The sequence below is a fragment of the Mus caroli genome, unplaced genomic scaffold (genome assembly GCF_978045245.1).
Source record: "Mus caroli unplaced genomic scaffold, Mus_caroli_1 scaffold_17, whole genome shotgun sequence".
NCBI lineage: Eukaryota > Metazoa > Chordata > Mammalia > Rodentia > Muridae > Mus > Mus caroli.
Window position 1 is genome coordinate 14,699,370 of NW_028227272.1, and position 25,990 is coordinate 14,725,359.

Sequence of the window (25,990 nt, forward strand, 5' to 3'; positions counted from 1 at the left end):
TTGGAGAGAGCAAGGCAACGGAGGATCTGGCCAGCTCTTTTATGCAAGTCCTCCCTGGAGGCAAACTGTGGGTCTGAGGTGGTCACCACAGTCTGGAGAGAGCACAACTAGCCAAGACAGATGGAGCCCACTGCCTCTGAATAGGAACGGCAGGTTCAAGAGCTATGGATATTAACTATTTAAAATTGGAATGTGTTCAGAATGAGCCTCTAGGCACTGCCTGACAAGATGGTCCCCTGAATGAGAAATGTTTAGTAAACTGCACACAAGTGACCTGGGAGACTAGAGCAGGGGAAGAGCTATGAGCAGCCCCTTAAGGGGCTTAAGCTCGTAAGCAGAAGTGACTGACATGGGAGGGGATGGACATGAGGTAAGGAAACCAGAACAGGAAGCTTGTTCCACTCTTCGAATGGCATGGAGGTAACTGAAGAGACTGTGGAACTCTGACAGCTCTCCTCAGTTAGAACTGGGGTCATCCTTCCATCCTTCCCCACATGGCCATCATGTTCAAGGGAAGAAAGGCAAGAGAACACTCTCTGCTACAACAGTGAGAGGAGAACAAGGGGCAGAAACAGCATCCTGAGAGAATGATGAGTACCATTGCGCATCCCAGAAAGGCTGCGCATCAACATGTTAGATGCAAGCACCAAGAGGAGAAACGAAGCAGAAAAATAGTTTAAAAAATGATGACTGAAAACTTCTCCAACCCAGTAAAAAACAAAACCCTACATTCAGAATATGCGACAAACTCCAAATAGGATTAAAGACAAAAAATTCACAAACAGGTACATTATAGTAAAAATACTGAAAATCTAACAGGAACATCCAAACTTCTGAGATCATCTACAAATGTGTTAGGTCCCATAGCTACCTTGTGATAAATGTAGCTATAGGCCTAAAAAAATTTTTTTTTAAAAAATAATTTCTTTATATATATTACTAAGGTAACTTTTTTTTTTTTTTTGGATTTTTTTCGAGACAGGGTTTCTCTGTGTAGCCCTGGCTGTCCTTGAACTCAGAAATCCGCCTGCCTCTGCCTCCTGAGTGCTGGGATTAAAGGCGTAAGCCACCACCACCCGGCTATTCTTCTAATTCTTTAAACAGTGCCACTCGTGGTGACTGAGCATTCGGATAGATGAGCCTACGATGGCCATGCTCATTCCAAGCACCACAGTGGGAGAGTCAGTCAAGAAATGGGAAGACCGAGTGGACTGTGAGAAGTGGAAGGCAGGCAGGGTGAAGTGAGGCAGGCTTTCAGAGGTTCTTGAGCACGCCTGATGAGCAACGGGAAGCGAGATCACCAAGAGGCCACGGCAGGAAGATGCCACGTGTAATTCTGGCCTGCATTCAGAGGCTGGAGCGCATGAGCTCTAAAAGGACATGACTGGAAACCATGGACCAAACTGGACCAGTGCTCATGATGGCGTGGTATTACAGTCAAAGGTATAAGGTGACCTCCCAGTGCAGGTGGTCCTATAAGGTCTTGTGTATCAGCCACTCAAAGACAAGGTTATCTTCAACATATACAGATTTAAAGAATGGAATGGAACTGCTTCCCAATTTACATAATAAAATCAATATAAATGCTGACAGAAAAGCGAATTGCAGCCTGGGTGGCGAAAGTGATCAACCTGTTCTTCTCTTGCTACTGCTTCAGCTTTCCACTTCCTACCCTGAGGGTAGCCTGGCTTTAGATGGTCAGAGAGTTCTCATCTCCTGCTGTGAAGCCTTGGCCTCAACCAACACAGCAGATGGAGGCAGCAGGCACAGGAAGAGCTGGAAACAACCACATTTCATTGTCTCTTCTGTGTTGCTGCTGAGAACTCAGCAAAAGTAGGTGATCAAAAATCAAAGGAGGAGAGCCGGGCGTGGTGGCGCACGCCTTTAATCCCAGCACTCGGGAGGCAGAGGCAGGCGGATCGAGGCCAGCCTGGTCTACAAAGTGAGTTCCAGGACAGCCAGGACTATACAGAGAAACCCTGTCTCAAAAAAACCAAAAAAAAAAAAAAAAAATCAAAGGAGGGCGATGAAGTAACTTAAGTCTATATACTAAGTAAATAAATAAAGTGGCCATGCCGCCACGGTGCATCTGAAGATCTCCATCCAACGGAAAAGGGTTATGTGATCTTTTTTTTTTTTAAAGATTTATTTATTTATTTATTATATGTAAGTACACTGTAGCTGTCCTCAGACACTCCAGAAGAGGGCGCCAGATCTTGTTACAGATGGTTGTGAGCCACCATGTGGTTGCTGGGATTTGAACTCCTGACCTTCGGAAGAGCAGTCGGGTGCTCTTACCCACTGAGCCATCTCACCAGCCCGGGTTATGTGATCTTTAAGCACTAAAGGGTAGAACTTGAAGACCATTGCTCTGTCTTTGTTAAATCTCATCTGACTAACACTAGGAAAAAGGACTAGACTGCTGGAATAATAGCTGAGTCTTTTAATGCTCCAAGCTTATACAGGCTGTTCTTATTTTAGCTACATTCTAAAACTCAAGACATGTAGGAGAATGGGTTCTCATGAGTGCTGTACCACAAAGTGGAGGAGCCACCGCACTGTCGCAGAGGTGCAAGGGTATGTAACTGGGAGCTGTGCGAGCTCATTCTCATCACAGGACAGGATTCCTGTACTCAACAACTGCTGAGAGATGGTGCAGGAGGACTCATCACAGGACAGGATTCCTGTGTTCAACAACTGCTGAGAGATGGCGCAGGAGGACTCATCACAGGACAGGATTCCTGTACTTAACAACTGCTGAGAGATGGTGCAGGAGGACTCATCACAGGACAGGATTCCTGTACTCAACAACTGCTGAGAGATGGTGCAGGAGGACTCATCACAGGACAGGATTCCTGTGTTCAACAACTGCTGAGAGATGGCGCAGGAGGACACCTGCAAGAATGCATGCCAACTAGCCAGGTGTGGTGGCGCACGCCCTTAATCCCAGCACTCGGGAGGCAGAGGCAGGCGGATTTCTGAGTTCAAGGACAGCCAGGGCTACACAGAGAAACCCTGTCTCGAAAAACCAAAAAAAAAAAAGAATTCATGCCAACTGCTAAGGCACTCAAGTACTGCAGCTACATCTGCCCAGACCTGGTGAAAGAATTTAATTAGTATAATGAGGACAGTTCAGACTGGATTCAACAGGATACTGGAGTCAACTTTAGAAAAGAAAAAATCTTAGGGAAGACATTTGTCTTCTAAGCTGATGACCTGATTTCAATCTCCAGAAACCACATGGTAGAAAAAGAAAAACCAATGCACTTCTGACAGTTGTCCTCAGATCTCCACATATGTGCATATGTGCACACATGTGTGCACACAAAAAGAATCTTTCCATTGACATTCAAAGAGATTCTTTTTTTTTTTTTTTTCAAAGAGATTCTTAGGACCTGAAACTTTAACAAAAACCTAACTTTAATTACATGTACATGTTCATGTGTGCGGATGCCTATGGAAGTCAGGAAAGGGCACTTGGTTCTCTGGAGTTGAGTTACAGGTGGCTGGGACTCCGCTAACATGGCCAGCTGTGCATTGTACAGCTGTGCGTTGTACAGCTGTGCGTTGTCTTAACCAATGAGCTTTGTCTTCAGCCATGTGAAATCATTTTTTCTTCTGGACTTTGATATGACACAACCTATCTTGAAGTTAAAGATGAAATAATTCAGAACTCCCAACAGGTCAGATGTCCTCTTTATAGGAATACTGTCCTGAGCCATTTTCAGGGACTTTGGCATTGCCTGCATAGATTGCAGTGACTTGAACAGAGCTGTAGATGTAAGGCTGAGGCTGGAGAAATGAGCAGCGACAGGCTGGAGCCCAGTTATCACACGGGGCTTTAGAGCATCAGTGCAGGCTTCCACACTGAGACTGGACCCAGCATGCCATCACAACCTTGTGTCATGTCATAAAATTGACTTCATAGTCATTAAGGTTAGGGAAACAGAAGAAACAATCTTCCTAATGACCTGGTATGTCTGGATGGTTGGTACTGAGATTTGAATCTGGTGTGAAACAGTAAAGGCATGTGTAATGAATACATTGGTAAGTTGATGGAGAAGACAAACCATTGTGCTTTACTTCAGACTGAGAATTTTCAGCTTATGTAAATTAAATATGAAGTGTGTTTAGTTCTTTTTGTATCCTGATATTTTGCATATTAGTCAATTATATACAATTTGATGGGATTTAATAATATATAAATAGCTCGATAGATACCACTCAGATTGTTTTGTTTTTCCAAGACAGGGTTTCTCTGTGTAGCCCTGGCTGTCCTGTCGTGAGACCGGGCTGTACTCTGTAGACCAGGCTGGCCTTGAACCTGAAGATCCGCCTGCCTCTGCCTCCCGAGTGCTGGGATTAAAGGCGTGAGCTACCGCTACCTGGCTATAGTCTATACTTTTTATGATAAAAACATTTTTAAAAGGAAAAGACAAACTATAAAAAAACAGCAGAGGGAAGGATGGAGTTGCACACACCCCTGGCCTGCAAGTGCCCCCCATTTCAGCTCTCCCTGGCTGTCCACCCCTATCTCCCCAGCCCAAGGGTTTTGGGGTTTTTGGGTTTTTCCTTTGTTTTTTGCAAGCACTTTTGGAGCTAAGCTGCAGTCTCTGGCTGCCTCTTGATTACTTGCACTTTTTGTTTCAGAAGAAAAGACTCGCTGGGCCAGCACTGCATCGCCAGTCATTAAAGATAAACAACCTGGCTACAAATTGGTGTATTAAAAAACTTAATGCCTTTCTAATAAAGGCAAAATGTTTTGTTGTTGGTTTTTTTTTTTTTTTTTTTTGGTTTTTCGAGACAGGGTTTCTCTGTATAGCCCTGGCTGTCCTGGAACTCCCTCTGTAGACCAGGCTGGCCTCGAACTCAGAAATCTACCTGCCTCTGCCTCCTGAGTGCTGGGATTAAAGGCGTGCGCCACCACGACCGGCTTGTTGTTGTTTTGAGACAAGGTCTCACAGTGTAGCCCTGGTTGGCCTAGAACTCAAGAGACCCGCCTGCCTGAGCCTTCCTAGTGTCGGGACTGATAGAGATCTGCCTGCCTTAGCCTTCCTAGTGTCGAGACTGATAGAGACCCGCCTGCCTGAGCCTTCCTAGTGTCGGGACTGATAGTTTGTGCCCAGCAGAATGTGATTCTTTATGTGCTCTACATAAATTACTGTTAACTTTCAATATGTTTAGTAATTTCATTTTGATAACTGGATCTCTATTTGATATTTTCATTTTTATCTGAAGATCTTTTTTAAAATTTCAAATTACATTTACTTACTTGTTTGTGTGTGTGTGGTGTGTGTGTATGTGCCATGGTACAGGTGTGCAGGTCAAAAGACAACTTGAGGAAGGTGGCTCTCTACCAAGTGGGTCCTGGGTACTGCACTCAGGTTGTCAGATTCAGCAGCAAGCACCTCTACCTGCCGAGCCATGTCATGGTCCTTGGGGATACTGTTTAGGGCCAATCATTGACTTATTTATTGTGGAAAGCTAATTTTCTTCACAGTTTACAATCTGAATTATGAAGAAAAAGTTGTAATAATAAACTTGAACTTCACTTAGAAAACAACAGAAGTATGAGCCAAGGAGAGTACAGAACAGGAATGGACCAGCGCCGGCTCACTTTTAGGAGTTATAAAAAAATGTGAAATTCAGTTTCAGCAAATGAAATTCAGCAACGTAAGCTACACAAACCCACGAGGGTGGTTAGACGTCAGCTAGGATGACAAGAGCCTGAGGGCCCAGCTACTCAGGAGGCTGAAACAGTAGCTTGTGCCAGGATGCCCAAGATCAGCACAGACAACACAGAGAAACCTTAGATCAAAACAAAGTCTAACAAAAAATGAACCAAGTGGTAAGACTAAGGAAAGGAGTCCCACATAACTCCAGAAACCAGAGAGGCCTCCAGTCACACAGTCACCCACACAGTATACGCTTGTGGCATGAATGCTCCTGGACAAGCGGGAGCAGAAAAGCAATTGCTTTATTGTTCAGGACACGTTCAAAACCCTGAAGAAATCATTAAGCTTGATGCTGACCCACTAACGCATGCTCCGTACTCCTAATCAACACAGCAGTGGAGACCTCAGCAAGAAGAGGTAAAGAAATCTAGGAGTAAGATTCTAAAGTCACAAAACTATATGTACAGACATGTAAGAGAATCCCATACTACAAGAACTAGTTAAAAAAAAAAAAAAGCCCCAAGAAAAGCCCTAAAATTGGTATAGAAGAGAAGGCCCAGAAGAGCAAGAGGCAGAGAGAGAGATGAAATACACACCAGATATGGAGGGCCAGCCTGACCTGACATTTCCTTGGAGTGTGGTGCTGACACAAACTGACAGAGAGCAAGGGTCAAAATAGGCCCTGTAACAAAGTGGGGCAGGGAGGGAATATCAACACAGCTGAGGACGCACCTAACTTGAACCATGTATCAGCATCTGTCAGCATCTGTCAAGGCCAATCTTGCTCCCCAGCACTCCCAGAGGACTGGCTGAAGGAGAGGCAGTCCTAGCTTTGCTTGTGTCTATACTGTAAGCTGAACCCTTGATGTAATACTTGGGTGGATGTGTTGGCAAAGGGCTGGGGAGACTCCCAATCCCATATGCTAGGGAAGAGAATTCACGCAATGCAGGCAGCCAAGAGGAACTAAGTTACTAACCCAGCTCAACAGTTACTAAGGCCCTAGACAATGCAGAGGTGCCACAGGCTTCCCAAGTCCCCAGGTCATTGTTCTCACTCAATGTCTTGAGAACACTGAAGCCATAAAGCAAGAATTTCCCCTGGCAGGGGAAAGGGAACCAGGGGTCAAGAACTGCTCTATGGCTGCCTGGGCCACAGAGCTAGAGGTAAGGTGGGTGGTTCTACTTCAAAGCACCATGAGGTTGGCGCCTACTGGAGGCTGACTCACTTCTTTTACACAGAAATGAAGACTTCTCAGAGCAGCTCTCGGCGTGCCAGCTGTGGAGGTCATGGTGCCTCAGGGTAGGAAAGTGGAAACACTGGAGCTGGGCGCAGAACACGTTGTCATTCTCAGACATGGCAGAGGCGAAGATGGGGTCTGGGGGCAGGAACACTTCTGGGGAGCCTGTAAGGGAGACTAAAGGTGAGGCCAGACATGCCAAAACTTTAGCAGATTGTCACAAACAGTCCTCCAGGAGGTCCTAGTGTCAATAGGACACCAATCACAGGGCTGGAGGACTGCCAAAAGTTAGAGGCTGCTGCAGCTCTAGAGAAGGCCCTGGAAACACAGGACCTGACCACAGGGCAGCATGCTGGCCCAGGGGGCCTTCTCTGTAACTCCTCCCCACTTCCATTCGCCTTGTCCCACTCGGTGAAAGGAGGCAGGGAGACTCCAACAGTATCTTCTGAATCAGGGCAGTTCCCTGTTTTAAACTTAACACCCACGATACTTACCTTTGAATGCCACTTCCCAGCGACCTTCTAAGGAATGGTTCCGGCCAGTAATGACATACTGATAACCAACCCAGAGCCTGCAGGAGACATAAGGGAAAGCCTCAGCACCTAGGTAAACAGCCATTGACGACCTCGTGTGTACACATGTGTATATTTAGAGTACTGAGGACGTTTGCCTTTTCCTGGTCCCAGGGGTTCAAGTTTGCAAAGCAAGCACTCTACTCCCACACCACAACGAGTTCTTCCTTCAGGGGTAGATTAGAATTGAGCTTTTAATTCTCCTGGCTCAGCCCCATAAGGAGCTGGTTTGCCATACATGACATAACTGAAGTTTATCTTGAAATGGCCCTCTGGCCACTTGCCTCTTAGGTCACCATGATCCTGTTATTCTGACACCATGGTCAGAATGACAGCTATGCCACTGTCAGGAGGCAGCAGGTGACTGGCAGTGAACACTCACCATTGTTTGGACCCAAAGGACTGTGCTTCCTTCTAGAGAAGGGGAGACACCTGGCTACCCTTTCAAGCTTCCACCCCTCCAGCATGGAGAGAGCCCATGGTACAGCTTTCGGAGGAGCACAGTGAGGACTTTGGAACATTCCTCTTCTCTAAACACGAGCCCCTCAAATACTGAGCCTTTAAGTTGGCTGTCACTTTTCTGTCTCCTCTAGATGAGCAGGGCCTAGAGCTCAGAAGGCAGGCTCTGGGCAGGTGGCCTGAGATATGCCTGCCAATGCCCTGAGCCTATCAGTGTGCTATGCACATGCACTTGGAGGCCTAAGGTTTCTGAAAGGGAAGACTAATAAGCAGGGCCCCAGGAAGCCTACAGCAGAAGTGAGAGTCTTCCCTTTCTCAGAAGGCACTCCCAACCTGCCTGTGTGCCCTTCTTATGCCCAGAGCCCCACATGAAGTGGCCCCTTACGATGCAGGCTAGCATACTCTAGCCACAGTCACCAAGTGCGGCTGTATACACAGGGAAATCAACAAGGCCCTGTCCTCCTCCTTTCATAAGCCCCCAACTTCCATCTTGATGCCAAACTCTACCTGTTCCTACTGATGGGGATTTGCCTTCCTCAAGTGTGGTCTGCCAGTGAGTGCTCAGCAGTGAATAGACTCTGAACCCCAGGACTCACTTGCGCTGGTCTTTCCAGCCGAAGCTCCGCTCTGGCTGGTCCCATTCCTGGGCTAGGACGAAGCGCAGCTCCTGGTCAGTGGAGAAAGTAGCAAGTGAGCCATTCACACGCTGACAGGTCTGTGCGGCATCCCAGTAGTTCTCTCCACTGAGGTAGACCCGGTAGCAGCTGGCTGTGCCTTCATAGTGGTGCCACCCACTTGGGCATTTCCCTAGGAAGCATGAAGAACGGAAGGGGAGTTGTCCCCCAAATTAGGATCATGATTTCAGAAGTGCAATTACATGTGCTGTGTCAACAACAGTTATACTTCAGAATCACCTTGGAGAACTAGGGCTTGTGTTTTTATTTACATCTTATGAATGTGGGTATTTTACCTACATGGATCTGTATACCATGTGTATGCCATGCCTGCAGAGGCCAGAAGAGAGTGTCAGACCCCTGGTCCTGGAGTTAGAAGTTACAGATGGTTGTGAGGTACCATGTGGACGCTTGTAATCAAACCCAAGGCTCCTGGAACAGCCATCTCATCAACCCAATCCTCATGTTTAGGTTTGAAGTATGTGTGACTGATTTATTAACAAAGACACAGGACCACATCGGAGGCATGTTGACACAATACTGTGTGTGAGGATGGCAAGCTGGATAGCACTGTGCGCTCACTGTTCATGCCTTAGGTAAGCACAGTTGAATGCACGGGGACTAGGAGCTTCCTGGAAGAGACAGTACGGCTCAGTATACACAGGACACACTTCTGAGGGTAGGGATGGGGCAGCATTTAATGCAAGTTTCTCACATCTGCTTACACATCCCCACATTCACTCAGTTTCACTCAGACCAACAACTATAGCTCCATGCAAGGGTAGAAGCTGTGAGGTGTGTTGGGAGCCTGCAGGGTGGCTAACGTGGGCACCAAGTCTCCTTTACCACTTGGGAGCTGGATACCCTTGGCAGGCCAACGTGCAGCCTCATTCGTGTCCTCTTAGCATCTTCCAGAGCTGAGTGAGACAGCAAACTCAAGGTGGGCTAACAAACACTTTAGTGGGCATTGCCTTAGGGCAGGTCTGCAACTTACTGCTGAAGCGCACAGGCTGAGCCACATTCACTGTGTGGAAGTGTGTGGGGTCGCCTCCTCTGGCTCGCCCCTGCCGCAGATCCACAGTTTCCTTCCCATAAGGACGGGACTCTCCAGTCACTTCTGAAAGCAAAGGAAGTATGCCATGAGCTCATTAGCAGCAGCTAAGATACAACTTGTTGGTTTGCCAGCACTGAGCTCAGTGCTGGAAAGGCCTGGTGGGGAGTAACATCAGGAGTCACATTCTGTTCTTGTTTCTGGTGAAGCATACCTTTTATTTTCTTGCCATTATGAATAGGTTTTGTCCTTTACAGGCACTCTTTACATAACCCTAAGTCAGCCATTCCTGCTTCCCAATCCTCAGCGCTGCCTGAATCTTTCAGGGTACCCAGAGAAGCAACGCTTCCTAACGTCCAGGCTTGCCTTCCCCAGCCTGGGAACCTCCTGTTAGTGTGCAGGGGAAACCTACCGCACGCAATCTTCTACCACACACCTGTCTGTGCACTGGCCTGTAGATCCCGAGGCTGTTAACCTTCAGGCCAGTGCCTCAGGGTACAAAGCACCTAGCACAGGTCCGGGTGTGCAAAAGATCTCAAAGCGTGGTTGAAAGTATAAATAGGAGGCTGAAGATGGGAGGAACATTCTAGCTTTATACAGAATGATCTAACAATTTTCAGGTCATTTCTTTCCCCTCACAAAGAAGAGTGACTAAACGAAGTGAGGTGACACCAGACCCAATATGACTTCCTAGGCCCACCCCATCCCCACTCCATCTCTATGAGGACAAGATGAAGCCAAATAGTAGGACAGTAGGCATGCATGGCTGCCCTCAGACAGAAAGATCAAACCAGACTCTGGCTGGCCTGAGACTGAAGAAGCGGCAAGGATGACCTATGAGTGATTCCTTGACTCTAACAGGCTGCTCCTCTCTAGATACCCAATTCTGTTATTATCCTGGGCTCTACGTTATTTTTACTTAATAGAATTCAATCCTCTCATTATGAAACAATAGTTAATGTAAAATATTTAAAGTTTAAAAGTTAAAATGTATCAACCATTATTATATCAAGTCTCTCCTTTTTTTTAATTTTTATTTTATTTTATTTTTTAAAAGATTTTTTTTATTATTTATTTTATATGTAAGTACACTGTAGCTGTGTTCAGACACACCAGGAGAGGGAGTCAGATCTCATTATGGGTGGTTGTGAGCCACCATGTGGTTGCTGGGATTTGAACTCAGAACCTTCGGAAGAGCAGTCAGTGCTCTTAACTGCTGAGCCATCTCTCCAGCCCACATCAAGTCTCTCTTAAGTCTCCTGTTTTTTCTATGCAAATCCTTAAAAGCCCTGGGATGAGGTCAGTGGCAGTACAGCATGGGCAGTGAGCATGGGACCGTGAGCTCCATCTTCACATAGAAAAAATAAAGAGGGAAAAGGGGGAGGGATGTCTGCTTACTTTTCTACTGCTGTGATAAGACACCATGAGCAAGGCAACTTGTAAAAGAAAGTATTTAATCGGGGCTTACAGTTTCAGATGGTTAAGAGTCCATCCATGATCATCATGGCAGGGAGCATGGCAGCAGGCAGGCAGGTAGGCATGGTGCTGGAGTAGTAGATAAGAGCTCATATCTTGAAATACAAGCCAGAAACAAAGAGGAAAAAGCTAACCGGGAAGGAGTGAGCTTTTCAAACTTCAAAGCATTCCCCCAGCATCATGCCTGCTCCAACAAGGCCACACACCTCCTTATTCTATCTTTTGTACTTGGATGGAGCTCACCTTTCCTAGACTTGGGACATTTTCTGTTGTTTGTACTAAAAATATTTTCTATGCTTCTGCCATGGCCTTCGTCTCCGGCCATGCCCACAATTTGTAGATGTGGCTTTCTCAGTGTTCCTTGCACGTGCCGTTTGTATGTGTTTAAGATCTGACTAGTGTTCTTGAGTGATGCACTAAGTCTTTCCCTTGTCTTTCAGTCCTGACGTTCTGCTTGCCTGTGGTCCACTCTACCAGTGAGGCTTTCCAGTGTGCTTGTCATCTGCCTTCCTAAACTTTTATTTCCTGTTATCATTTTAGCTGGTTTTTTTTTTTCAGTATTGCTCTTTTTGCTCTATTTTCATTCTGCACTGACTTCCCTGTCTCACTCATCTTTGTCTCCTTGAATTCACTCTTTAGTTTCTTGAAGAGTTTCATCATACTTTCAAGTTATTTGGAAATTCATCTAAGTCACTGTCACTGGGGGATTTGATTCAAGGATTGTGCATTTTAAATGCAATGTGTCGTGAGGGCATTTGTGTTTTCTTTGAGAGTTTTATTGTGTGTAGGTTAGAGGACAGCCTTTAGGACTCAGTTCTTTCTTTACCCCTGGGGTCTGGGGATTAGCCTCAGGCTGTCGGATTAGTGGCAAGCATTTACTTACTTGCCGAGCCATTTTGTGAACCTTCATTCTACTTGTGTTTGGGGTTGGAATCAAGAATTAGATTACTGGGGGCTGGTGAGATGGCTCAGTGGTTAAGAGCACCGACTGCTCTTCCAAAGGTCCTGAGTTCAAATCCCAGCAACCACATGGTGGCTCACAACCATCCGTAATGAGATCTGATGCCCTCTTCTGGAATGTCTGAAGACAGCTACAGTGTACTTACATATAATAAATAAATAAATCTTTTTAAAAAAATTAGATTACCGGTTAAACTTTTATTGTGTCACCTTTCTTGAGGAAAAGTAGGTGTAATAGGAGCTGAAGTATTGCTTTTGCTATTCTGGTGTTCAGAGTGTGAAGCTCCATTAGCAGACTCTATCTGGGACAACAGTAAGTACACAGGATAAACCCTCTATGAAAACAGTCAACTACAAAGTCATCACCTTCTGAAAAAACCTACATACAAACCCTACACACACACACACACACACACACACACACGAGCAACAACTCCTCCCCAAACAATCATCTCTTAAATGCTAATTCAAGACACTGTTAATACTGTATATTTATGTCACTGTGGACATGAGTGGAAAGAAAAGTAAAAAGAATGCCCCCACCCCCAATACACACAGCCTGATGATCAGTACTGGGACGATGGAAAGCAGAGGAGACAGCAGAAGCAGAAACATAGCAGCAAGAAAGCAGGTGGGAGCACGAGGGAGGTTTAGCAAAGGTAGACTGACATGAGGAGAAAATACACTGAGAGAACAGTCCCATCTCAGCAAGCCAAGACACAAGGCCCTGGGAATCCAGCGAGACTGTGTTCTGGTAAAAGCAAAGAGTAAGGGGAGAGATGGGGGAGGGGAAGGGGAAGGAGAAGGGGAGGGGGGGGGAAGGGAAAGGGAGAGGAGGGGGGGGAGAGAAAAGAACCCAGGACTGGTCTCCTAGAGACCGGGTATTACATAAAGAGGGAGCGTACAGGGTAGAGACAGACCCTGGAAACCTACAGGGCTGGTTGTGAATCCCCTCTAGTCTCTTGCCTTCCTTCTCAGGCTTCTTCCTACTCTTCTACAATCGATTTTCTGCAACTGTTCTTCCCTCCCTGCTTTCTTCTGCATGATAGTGAAGTCTCAAATGGGAGGCCAAATCCCTGTGATTTTCTTCAGGTGCTGCATGTGAATGTTGGCCATATTTCTAAGTTGCTCTTGCCAGTGTCCTGTGTGCTGCTTGGACTGCTTGGAATCTGTGCAAATTCTCATGTATACTTGGTTCCCACCAAAGGCTTTCAGCTGGCAGAGCACTGTGCAGATCTGATTTTAAAGTTTTCTTTCCCACATTCTCACAGGATTCTACTTAACAGGTTTTATCCTGTAGTACCATGCACTTAGCTCTTGGGTGGCCAAACCACCACAACAGAATTCTTCTGCTCTGTAGGGTGGCTGAAACCCAGCAAGGAGAGAGTGTTTCTCTAGGCTTCTCCATCTAACTGCCCTGTGTTTTCGAGTGTTTACAGGGGGCCTATGACTCTTTTAGGACTGTGCCTGAGTGTCACCTGCCATCTTCCTTGGGGGAAATGTTTCTATTGCTTGAGATAGTCTCACTCTGTAATATGGGGCTGTCTCGGCCTCCTGAATACTGAGATTACAGGTGTTGAGTGGTCAACTGGGTCTAGGATTTCTCAGTTTTGTCAGCTTCGCAGGAGGCAGAAACCCACACTAGGCAAGCACTCTGCCACTGAGCAATAAATAGCCTCAACCCCTGCTTCCTCGTTTGTTTTAAGTCTTTGCCCATATTCTCCTTTAGTTCCTTCAACACACATTTAAGATATTATTTTAAAGTCTGTATTTCTTATACAAAAATGACATAAAAATAAAAAGGGGGCTTCCGGGCTGTCGAGATGGCTCAGTGGTTAAGAGCACCGACTGCTCTTCCAAAGGTCCTGAGTTCAAATCCCAGCAACCACACGGTGGCTCACAACCATCCATAACGAAATCTGATGCCCTCTTCTGGAGTGTCTGACGACAGCTACAGTGTACTTACATATAATAAATAAATTAAAAAAAAAAAAAAAAAAGGGGGCTTCCTGGGAAGAGAGGCATGAAACAGAGTGGTAAGGACTGAAATTTATTATATTCATGCATGAAATTGCCAAAGAATAAAAATAAACATTGCCACCAGGCAATGCCTTTGATCCAGCATTCAGGAGGCAGAGGAGAGGAGACAGAGGCAGAGGAGGCAGAGGCAGAGGAGGCAGAGGAGAGGAGGCAGAGGCAGAGGCAGAGGTGGCAGAGGAGGCAAAGGTGGCAGAGGAGGCAGAGGAGGCGGAGGCAGAGGCAGAGGAATCTCTGTAAATTTGAGGTCAGCCTAGTCTACAGAGTGAGTTCCTGAACAGTCACAGCTACACAGAGAAGCCCTGTGCTAAAAAACCAATTAACAACTTACTTACATACTTACTTAAAATAAATAAAATGAACATTGCCTTAAAAAAGAAAATTGTCTGTTTTTCTACAGAGATAGATCACGTTCTTTTGTCTGTGTAAAAGCACCCATCTCTCTCAGTCTTTGAAGACTTGCCCTGTGCTAGAGAAGAGAACTACTAAGCAGGGCTTGGTGGGAGCTTGAATCAGTGTGAGATGATTTTTTAAAAGATCTTCTCAGATCTCTTTGTTCGTCTTGCCAGTGCTGATGTGTAAGCTTTTCCTGTTTTCCACATGCACTACTGTATGTATGTATGTATGTATGTATGTATGTATGTATGTGAGTACACTGTTGCTCTCTTCAGACACACCAGAAGAGGGCATCGGATCCCATTACAGATAGTTGTGAGCCACAATATGGTTACTGGGAATTGAACTCAGAACCTCTGGAAGAGCAGTCTTAACTGCTGAGCCATCTCTCCAGCCCTTCACACACAGTACTTTTAAATGTATTCATCTCCCTTCTGAAAGACTCCCTCAGGCAACAGGTCTCTACTTCCTAATGTGACCCTTTAACATAGTTCCTCATGTTGTGGTAATCCCAACCATAACATTTTTTGTTTGTTTGTTTGTTTTTTGTTTTGTTTTTCAAGACAGGGTTTCTCTGTGTAGCCCTGGCTGGCCTCGAATTCAGAAATCCGCCTGCCCCTGCCTCCCGAGTGCTGGGATTAAAGGTGTGTACCACCACTGCTTGGCCCCAGACCCCTGCAGGTGTGCAGGCCCGTTCATTTTCAGAATATTTGCACTCTACTTTGCATAGCACCTTCCCATCTGCCAGTTTACATCATCAGGAGAAACTGGCAGCAGTTTCTCAGGGAGCCCTATCCAGCTAGGGATACTTCACATAAGGCTGGAGGTGGACACTAGGAACCATGTGGAGTAAACACAAATAAAAACAATATTGAGCTGGGCACACTTGTGCACACCTTTAGTCCCAGCACTCAGGAGGCAGAGGCAGGTGGATCTCTGTAAGTCCAGGGTTAGCCTAGTGTACATAGCCCATCTGCCCCCTACATAGAGACCTTGTCTCAACATGTATACACGCATGTATCCCAGTGAAAAACTTAAGAGTGAGGTCAGATTGGTCTAAACTATGTAGCCAAGGCTAGCCTTAACCTCTGATCCTCTTACCTCTATCTTCCCAGTGTTGGGACTCCAAGCATATATAACCATACCTAGTTCACACAATGCTGGGATCAAACAAAGTCTACCAACTCAGCTGTGCTTCTAGTCCTTTCTGCTTGTTTGTTTTTGAGACAAGGTCTTGCTCTGTAGTCCAGGAAAGCTTTGAACTGACAATCCTGCTTCAGCTTCCCAGGAGCAGAGCCTGGGTATGTAAGCATCACAGCAGCTCAGCACAGTCTCGTCCTAATCTTGGGAGATGCACATTTCCAAGTCTTTCTCAGAGGTAGACAGTCTCTTTGTCCAGCCTGTCGCTGCTTTGGAATGTTTCTGTGGCAGAGTGAGGACTTAGAATTTCCTAGACTGCCATTTTGTTAAGTCAGAATATATATATATATGCATATGTATATATGCATAGCTTTTTGAGACAGTTTCTCTGTGTAACCCTGGCTGCCCTGGCCTCAAACTCAAGAGATCCACCTGCCTCTGCCTCCCAAACGCTGGGATTAAAGACATGTGCCACCACTATCCTGCCAGAATGTATTTTTAAAGTTTTCTTTTACTCCTTGAGTTAAGATATCAATAACTGGTTATCTCCATTGCAGGATTACTGCAAGCTATGCTTTTTTCTAGGTACCTGAATGTTCTATGTATCCTGTTATACAACAGGATATCCTGAATTTAACCACTATTTCACACACCGCAGTTCCCTCAGGTAGTCACGTTCTGACTCTCCAGGCTTAGAAGGCTGTGTCAAGCCTCTTAATCATCCCTAGAGTCCCGAAGTAGTGACTGTTTTTCATGGTTAAGAGGAAGATAGTCTAGGTAAGCCAGACTGAGGGAACTTGAATGAGGCCCAGCTTTTTAGCTGAGAGCATTCTATTATGGCTATTCCTATGACACACCTGTTTATCTCTAGATAAGACTCTTCTGATCTTGTCTGAGATATTCCTTCTTAATTCTTCCCTATGTGTGTCCAAGTGGCTCCAAATTCTAACAGAAAGAGAATGCAATCAGCTCTTCAACAAGTAAAAAGGACCAGATGAATCTCAGCTTGCAGCCACTTTACAGGCTCAGCCACCAATGCTTTCAATTCTTGGTGTGCACTGTAGCCTTTAATTGCTGCATACTGTATTGTTCCCTCACATCTTCATCCCAAATGGTCCTTTCAGGTACCTATCTCCTACCTGTTGCTATGGACTTGATATTACCACTGGATTGCACAGGACTAGAAAATACACCTATGACGTTTTGGTGGGAGGAGTCAGCTGTGCAGTGTGCACAAAGAAGGGTGTGGTGCTGAGACTCTCAGCAGTCCTAACTCATTTCCCTGCCAGGGCCTGTCGCCTCTTAATTTTCAGGAACCCTGCAGGGAAGTGCATTCTCATTGCTCTTCTCAGGAGGTCCACGCTACAGCTGCTCCATTAGGTTAAGTCAGCTCGCACTCTGCTCCTATTGCAGTTCTTTAAAAATGATGCGCACATGTCTATAGTTCCAACACTTGGACCGAAGGCAGGAGGATCTTGTGAGCCTAAAAGTTTGAAACCAGTCTGAGCAACATAACTTTGTCTCCTCAAATATCTACATCAGCGTTCCAAAGAATGAAAGCTATACGCATAAGTGAAATACAATAATGAACAAAAGTTCACCTGATGAGCTCAGCTCACAGCACCTGCTCCTCCCCCGTGTCTGTTCCTCATTTCCCACCAGGGAAGGCCCAAGAGTAACTCTGGAGGAGCCATCTGCCGCTGAGCCATAAGTCTCGTGCAGCTCACCTCATCCGCTAAAGCACAGAATGACCCATAACTACACGTCACTGTTTGCAGTTTTCTGTCAGCTTACTCTTGTCTACTGACATACATGTTGATACTTATACCTAAACCATTTTCTGTCATTGGCACAAAACATTTTATCATGTGAGTTGTTTTCTAAGATATTAGTAAAAGAAATGCTAAAAGAATTTCTCCAAAGTTCTCCCAAATAAGAATCCTAGATCATGAGAATGGCCTGATACAGAAGACATTACTTGTTTTATAAAGCAGGTGGGTCCATTTATCCACCTGACCCAAACAACAGTGAGAGTCCGGAGTCATCACAACTCCAACACCTAGTTTTATAGACAACTTAATTTCTGCCAACCTCAGGTATGTAAGCAACATCTTACCCAGCCTTTAGAGTACGTACTTGTGTAGCTCTGTGTTTAACTGTAACTTGATTGTGTAAATGAAGACGGCAGAAGCCAATCACTGGGGGAAGATATAGAGACAGGTTTTCCAGGTCCCAGGAAAAAAAGGAGGCGACATAGAGAAAGGCTCCAGCCAGGCTGTGGAGCCAAGAAGATGGAAATCATACAGACTGGGGGCTATGAGATCTGGTGGTGGCCTCCACCACAGAATGAATTCTAATATAGAATAGCTGATGAGTTTAGGACATAGATTCCGTGCCTAGCGGTTGTGACAACTAGCTGATTTTAAATATTGTCTGGTGTTTTCCATTCATGGCTACTCAGGTGGGGGCAGGGGGCAGGGAGCGAGCACAGCTGTGGAGCAGTCACTGGTGGTTGGCAGAGATGGCCAGTGCAGAGTGACTGCAGCTCCCGGAAAAGAGTTAGCTAGCCATGGGGGCTGAGTGAGGCCAGGGCGGGCAAGAGAGGCTAGTGAAGGCCAAGGCAGGTGAGCCCTACTGTGGCTCAGTCCTCAATCCTCCAGACATGCCATGCCTACATGTTATGCTCAGAGCTGGGAAAGGCTACTCCACTGCATTAGACTTCTAAAAGCACAGCAATCTACAACAGCAAGGAGCCGAACCCTCCTCTGTGCCAGGCCACAGGGCCTGAAAGGGAAGTCAGACCCAGTCTCAGCTTGAGCGAGCATCTCTGGGAGAGCAAGCACAGCACAGCACAGCACAGCACAGCACAGCACAGCACAGCACAGCACAGCACAGCACAGCACAGCACAGCACAGCACAGCACAGCACAGCTACCACAGCACAGCTACCACAGCACAGCTACCACAGCTAGCACAGTCAGTGGCAGCACCTCTGAAGCGCTGCATAAGTTAATGTACAGGCAGAAGACATTTTCAGCGCAGCAATAAGCTTATTTCATTTGAAGGAAATCAAGAACCATTTGATCGTTCACAAAGTTCTCCAAAAGGCCATCCCTACAGGCCTTATTCTCTCAACAGCCTTATGGAGAGAGGCCTCCAGTGTGGCCTCACTGGTCCTCACCAGCATTTGGTGCCAAGTGCTGGGAAGTCTACTCTCTCTCGGCTGACCCAAGGAACAAGTCAGAGAGGGATGGTTCTAGAGGGCCATCCCTGGTTCTAGAGGGTTCTGACCAGGCTACCACCATTAGATCTTTGAGGATGGAAGGTCAGGATGTGGACTCTGCCCTACCTGCTATACTGTCCAGCAGACCATCTCTTTATCAGAAATGAGACATCACTCTGGTGCCAAGTCTCAAGTCCTAGACTCAAGTATTTCCAGCCTGAGCCTTCTGAGTAGCTGAGGCCACAGGTACAGCACTTGGCTCAACTCTGCATCTTATTTTGGAACCCCTTCAAAGAACTGTGCAAAGCTTATCTGTTAATTCATATTACATACCTTTCCTTGTGTGTGGGGGGGGTAAGGGGTGGGGGGAGGGGCATGGAGAGGTAGGAGGATGGCAGCAAGTGAACCTCTGAGTTCAAGGCCAGCCTGGTCTACAGAGCAAGTTCTGAGACAGAGAAACTCTATTTTAGTGAAACAAACAAACAAACAAACCCTGCAGGCTGACCCAGGTTGTGCCACCCTTGGCCTCTAGGAGCTACAGTATACCTTTTCTACTCAGTCTAGGACTCATTCAGGGAGAGAAAGACCTCAAGGTTAGGGCCCATCCAGGGAGAGAAGTCTTCATATTCTTAGAGCTTGTGACCTTGAGGGAGAAATGCAAAATGGGCCCCTTAACAGTGGGAATTAACCCGCTGTTCTAGATGTGCTAAGAGGACAAATCAGGTGATTCAGCCAGAGGAACAGAGGAACATTTTCACTATGGCATCTGGCATTTGAGACAAGTCTTGAAGGAAGGCTTGCTGATCCAGGCAGGGACAGAACAAAGAAATTCCAAGAAAACCAGGACACATGCATCAAGGAATTACCAGGATGGACACAGGAAGCACATGAGCTGCTACAGACAGCAGTGACATAAAAGCTTGGCAAGGAAGAGTTATGCCAGATAGTAAAGGGTTCCCAATGCCGGGCCAGTTCCAGGTTCCTTTTTCTTTAAAAAAAAAACAAACAAAAAAACAGCTTCTTACTATGTAGACCAGGTTGGTTTCAAACTCAGAGATTTGTCTGTTTCTGCCTCCCAGGTCCTGGGATCAAAGGTCTGCACCACCACACACAGCTTAAGATTGTGATTCTTGAGTTGTAGTATGACTCATCAAATTGACAGAATTGGTATTCTAAAGGACTTATTAATTAATAGATTTACTCAGAAGACACTGAGTTCCCCAAGTGGAAATTAGCCAAAGTACCCCAAGAAAAGCAGTATGCTAACAGGCTTGTTAGAGATATGAGAATTTAGGATGCTAGGATATAAATGTCTCTTCAGCAGGACTGAGTAGCCCTTAGGTTGTCACTGCCATGACAAAAGAGATGGCATAACTTAGTAAAAGTCATCCATTCTGCCCCGATCTGCATACTGAAGACTTACCTCTAGGGGCTGGAGAGAGGCTCAGGGATTAAGAGCACTTTCCAGTGTCCATCCATGTTAGGCAGCTTACAATTGCCTATAATTCTAGCTCCAAGAGATCAATTCCCTCTTCCATGATCCCCATGCACATACACACACAAATAAATAAAATAAATCTAGGGAAAAAGAAATAGAACGCTAGCAGCCAACTCTGGGGGGGTGAGTACAAAGTTAAAGTGGAATAAAGTGGAGAAGACTAATTATTAGATGCCGACTACTGAGTACTGCTGTGCTGCCGACTTGCCTGCCCAGCATGATCTCACTTGTCTCCTCAACAAAATGTGCTCCTGTGATGGGCTGTCACTCTTAACTGCCTGATGTCATCTATACCTCTGGGTAATGTTGCCTGATTGTTTGCCCCACCTCGTGGTTTTAGAGGAAACTGAGAATGCAAACTGGACCCACATGGATGACAGACATTTCCTCTGCTCACACTCACTCGTATCAGTGCTTTTTCTACAAAGATTCCTGCAACAGGATCACACCCATCATTAAGTTTTATCTATCAGCCTGCCATAAAGTCTCCAGTGCTCTCTTATCAGGGAAAATATAACTCTGTCTGGAGGGCAGGACGACTCTGGGTAATAATTATTTAGAAGAGAACACACTGATGTACTTAAATAATTCTGGTAATAAATAATATCTTCACGATGTAAATCTATCTGCCCAAGCTAAGCCAGATTTGCAGCCTCCTGTCTCTGTTTACAAAGTATTCAAAGTATAGCCTGGGGCCAGGACCCAAAAGAGATTTAAGGATGCCAGTGTTATGTGGAATGCATAAGCCTGAGGTGTATATAAGCTCTTCTGTTGGGAGGTGACTGTTATTTGGGCATTAGACCAGTGGATCAGGTGCTTAAGTAAAGAGCTTCCCTTCACCTCTAAGTGTGTGGAGTAATTTCTCACTGAGAAAACGTATTATTTCTATTACATGACATGCCTTTTGCTGACAGGCTTCAATTGGAATCCTGAAGGATCCTGAGTCACTGTGTGCATGTGCAATCAGTGTCAACAACGCCACCCAGACATGAACACACGTGCATGGGATGCTGCCCCTCCCACCTATCACAAGACGACCTGACCTATGGATGGAATGAATGCTATTACTCATGGTGCTTTAAATTCATCAGGGTGCTGAGGTAGAAACCAGTCTGTGTCTTTAGGAGCTTATAACTGGCCATGAGAAAATCTCCAAGTGCCACGTTCCCAGAGAACGCCTGGGCAAGGGAAATAAGCACAGTGCTAGTTTACAGTTTACACTAGTCAAGCCTCAGTGGGCACTGATACCCAGGGCCAGTGAGCACACACACATACCCTCTCAAGGTTCTGTGAGTCCAGGGCTAATAGTACCTCAAATCCCCAGTGCTGTTAACTCATGAGTTCTAGATCATGAGTTCTAGATCATGGTCAACACTTTTTAAAAAGCTAAGAGTGGGTCAACTCACACTGCCCTTCCAATGTGTACAGACCACATGGATTGCCTGATCACACTCCTTCCCCGTGGGAGACCATGGCAAAGAGACAGATGGACCCACTCACTCACCTGGACAGTCGGCTTCATCACTCTTATCCTCACACGTTGCCCAGCCATCACACTGCCAGGGGAGGGGTATGCACTGGATGGTACCACCGTGACATGCAAACTGCCCAGGGTTGCACCGAAGCTCTGTAGAACAAAGAGTAACAGGCTGTTGAGGAAGTAGCATAGAAGCAGAAACGTAGAAGGGAGGTGCTCTGCCCACATCATCGTAGCCCTGGGAAAGTAGTCTAGGAGCTGAGTGAGCTGCCCATGGACTGCTTCCTCAGCAGGGTCTGAGCATGCTCCCAAAATAGAGGAGAATGGTTATAACCTTGCACCAGAATATACAGAACATTTAAATGGCATGCCAAAATAAGGTGAAGGACAGAACCATGTCTAGCCAAGGGACTCTGGAATACCTTTCTTAAAAGGTGGAACTTGAATAGGGTTTCCTAGAAAGGCAACACTTTATTATGTTCTATGTGGTGTCACAGCAACAACACTGCAGGGAAATAAGAGCTTACAAGAGGGCTCGTCAAGGTGATGTGTGAACAGATGAGGCCACTCAAGACCCTGGAAAGCCAGCTGTCAGAAGCTGCAGGCTGAGATCCCTCACTTTTATCTATCAGGATGCTGCAGGCAGCCAGGTTACTAAGGCAGTAACATGAGAAGAGTAAGGTAAAGCTGGCAGTGGCTTCTGACAAGATAAAAATGCTAAACAAACTCAGCAAAACACAAGCTTCAAAAGAGGAGGCAGCAAGGACACTAGAGCCCAGTGTCAACTCCTCCCTTGTGTTGACTTTCCCTTTACTCTCCCCTCATGCCCCTTTCCTTTGGAGACAGGCTCTCACCATGTGGCCCAGATACACAGCAGCACACTGGTGGCCCAGGCCTTGTGCACGGAGGGCAAGCACCCTCCCGAGCTTAAGCCCTAGCCTGTCTCACTTTCCATACAGGTTGTCTGCTGTTGTTGTTTGGATTATTGTGTTCTTCTCAGGCGCTGTCCACTTTGTTTTTGGAGACACGGTTTCTCATTGACCTGAGATGGCTGTTTAGGGTAAGGTTAGCCAGCAAGCCCCAGGGCTGCCTGTTTCTGCCTCCCCAAACACCCAAGACAGTAAATATGTACCATGGGTGCTAGCTATTGAACCCAGGCCCTCATGCTTGCATAGAAAACACTTTACTGACTGAGATATCTCCTAAGGCCACAATGACATTTTATAGAGAATGTTATCCAAGATTAGGAACTGGACTTAAGGCTTCATCTTTTGACAAAGAATATGAGGGTCAGTGGGGTGGTTGGGTGGGTAAGCTGGCCTGCTGGCAAGTCTGATGACTGAGTTTGATCCCTGGAGCCCACATAGCAAAAGGAAAGAATTGACTCTTGCAAGTCATTCCCTGACTCCCACATATGCACCAAACACATAATACACTCCCAACATACAAAAAGTTTAAATGTAATAAAGTTTTCCTTTAAAAAAAAAAAAGGAGGTGGGGGTTGCTGGAGAGATGAGTTACTGGTTAAGAGCACTGTCTGTTGTGGAGGCCCTGGGTCTGATTCCCTCATAAAGGCTCACATACGCCCTCACATGTCTAGAGAATGGATCAAAAGGAGGATTTAGCACTCTAAACCACTGAGCCACCTCTACAGCCCTCAAATAAAAGAAATCTTAAACATAAAATAAAATAAAGTTGACATGGTATGTATGACAGAATAAATAGGCATTTCAAAACACTAATATCCTGGCAAGTGCTCAAGAATCTTAAACTAAACATGAGAAGTCGAGATGTGGAAACTGCGGAGAGAACAAACCTACTAACAAGAGAAGAGAACACGATGCGGAGATGGGGTGTCCCTGTAGAGCATCAGAACCAAGAAACAAAGAAAAAGACCGTAAGAAGGGAGCAAGAAGCCAACAAGATGGCTTAGTGGGAAGGAGACAACCTGCCTCCACAGGTCTCTGCTGTCCAGGCTTTTAAGCCACAGTGGCAGAGTCACCAGATCTCAGGCTGGAGCCTCGGAAAACCTGAGCCTTTCTTCCATTCTGAGTTATTTTTCCATCAGACCAAGGCAATATCTATAGGAGAGCACTAATGGGACTTACAGTTTCATGACCACCATGGTGGGGAGGGAACATGGCAGCAGACATGGCACAAGAGCAGTAGCTGAGAGTTTACATACTGATCTACAACCGTGAAGGAGGCAGGTAGGGCACATGATATTTGGAGGGTATAAACAGAACATGAGGAGCAGTGATGGAGACAGAGCTGGGCTTGCTTATAGAGCTAGCTATATAACGCTTGTGAGTCTCCCTTGTCTTCACTGACCTTTGCTTCACCAAGAGAGGCACAACTTCTGGCACTCCTCCTAGTCTTTCCTGCTGATTTGTGCTAAGGCCTGGCTGTCTCTGCTAGGTCACGTCACCACTGTTGGTATCCTGATGCTACCAAACTGGACTGCTGGTGTATCTGTGAAGTGTTTGTGAGTGGATCAAGCTGCCACTGCCTGCTAACCTGTGAACTGTACTGATGATTTCCAGACAACACAGACAGGAGTTACTCCAAAGAACCTTTCTAAACAGATCCACTTCCCCATTATCCATTCTTTCCCACTACCTCTGGTAGGTGGTGGGCTAAAAGGAAAGTTAGAGTATATAAGAGCCATCATTAAAAATAGGTTTTGAAAAAAATTAAAGTTACCACAAAGTGGATCAAAGACTTCTACCATAAGTGCTAAAACTATAAAATCCTAGAAAGCTGGGCGGTGGTGGCACATGCCTTTAATCCCAGCACTTGGGAGGCAGAGGCAGGCAGACTTCTGAGTTCAAGGCCAGCCTGGTCTACAAAGTAAGTTCCAGGTCAGCCAAGGCTACACACAGAGAAACCCTGTCTCGAAAAAAAAAAAATCAACAAAAGAAAAAAACCTAGAAAATAGGGGACTGGTCCTGGATATAAGACCAACAGCAACAGTCAGCAAAAGAATAAACAGATAAAAAAAAAAAAAGGAAGAAACAGATAAAAAAAAAAAGAATAAACAGATAATGGTGACTTCACAGAGTTTTATGGTCAGGACACGATCAAAGACCAGAAAAATAACCCACTGAATGGATATTAAATTCAGTATCACATATGGCACTAATATTCAGAATATATAAAGAATTCCTGTAACAATGTAAAAACTCAACTGCCCAACTCAAATCTAAAAAAATCATGTAGTTATTTCTCCAAAGAAATAGAAACAATTGCCTTTAATCCCAGCACTTGGGATGAAGAGGTAGGTGGATCTTTGTGAGTTCAAAGCCAGCTTGATCTACACTAGGACAGCCAATATGATTCACTAATAAACACATGAAAAAATGCTCAGCAACATTAGTCATCAGAGGTACACAAGCCAAACTACAGTGAGACAGGACTATGCACTAGAACAACTAGAACAGAACTATTTCTTAAAGTGTCCTGACAAGGAGTAGAGAATGAGCCTTAGACTACTACTACAGTTTTGAGAGATGATTCAGCATCCATGGAACATAGAATTAACATATCAACTAGCAATTTCGCTCATAGACATATACTCAAGAGAACTGAAGGCAGAGACTCTAACAGGTAGTTGTGCACCGAAGTCTACATCAGCACTTACTATGGAAGCAGCTCATAGGCATCAGCTGAAGGATGGAGAGAAAGTGCGCTCTATTCATTCAGCAGACTATTACTTGGTTATAATAACTTATATGTGTTACAATGGGTTATTTGGAGAGGTTAATACATTGTTCTGTGGGTGCGAACTGAGAGTTTGTAGTTTGTGTCTGTAGGAATTTCTAAGTCTTAGCGATAAGATTCTTTTTCTAGAATCACCTTCTCTGTCAGCAAGATTTAGCCTCATTTTAAATTATGTAAATTGAGCTGTCTCAAATGTCTGTAGGAAATCTAGAATACTTTCTTTTCTTTCTTTCTTCTTTCTTTCTTTCTTTCTTTCTTTCTTTCTTCTTCTTTCTCTTTCTTTCTTTCTTTCTTTCTCTTTCTCTTTCTTTCTTTCTTTCTTTCTTTCTTTCTTTCTTTCTTTCTTTCTTTCTTTCTTTCTTTTTTTGAGACAGGGTTTCTCTGTGTAGCCCTGA

The 25,990-nt window shown here is 45.5% G+C and overlaps 1 protein-coding gene across 2 annotated transcripts in view; it reads right to left on the reverse strand.

The window, feature by feature from the left end:
• The window catches only part of Dgcr2 (DiGeorge syndrome critical region gene 2), a 50,695-nt gene that overhangs the window by 9,582 nt on the left and 15,123 nt on the right, over positions 1–25,990 (reverse strand). The window contains exons 2-6 of one of the 2 annotated variants that reach the window (XM_021185478.2): positions 21,903–22,025; positions 9,613–9,735; positions 8,541–8,751; positions 7,408–7,484; positions 6,902–7,078 (exon numbers count right to left, since the gene is read on the reverse strand). In XM_021185478.2, the coding sequence (XP_021041137.1) occupies positions 6,902–7,078; positions 7,408–7,484; positions 8,541–8,751; positions 9,613–9,735; positions 21,903–22,025 (711 nt within the window). Of the gene's footprint in view, positions 1–6,901; positions 7,079–7,407; positions 7,485–8,540; positions 8,760–9,611; positions 9,736–21,902; positions 22,026–25,990 lie in introns of both variants that reach the window. The other variant, XM_085832434.1, reaches the window with a different exon arrangement.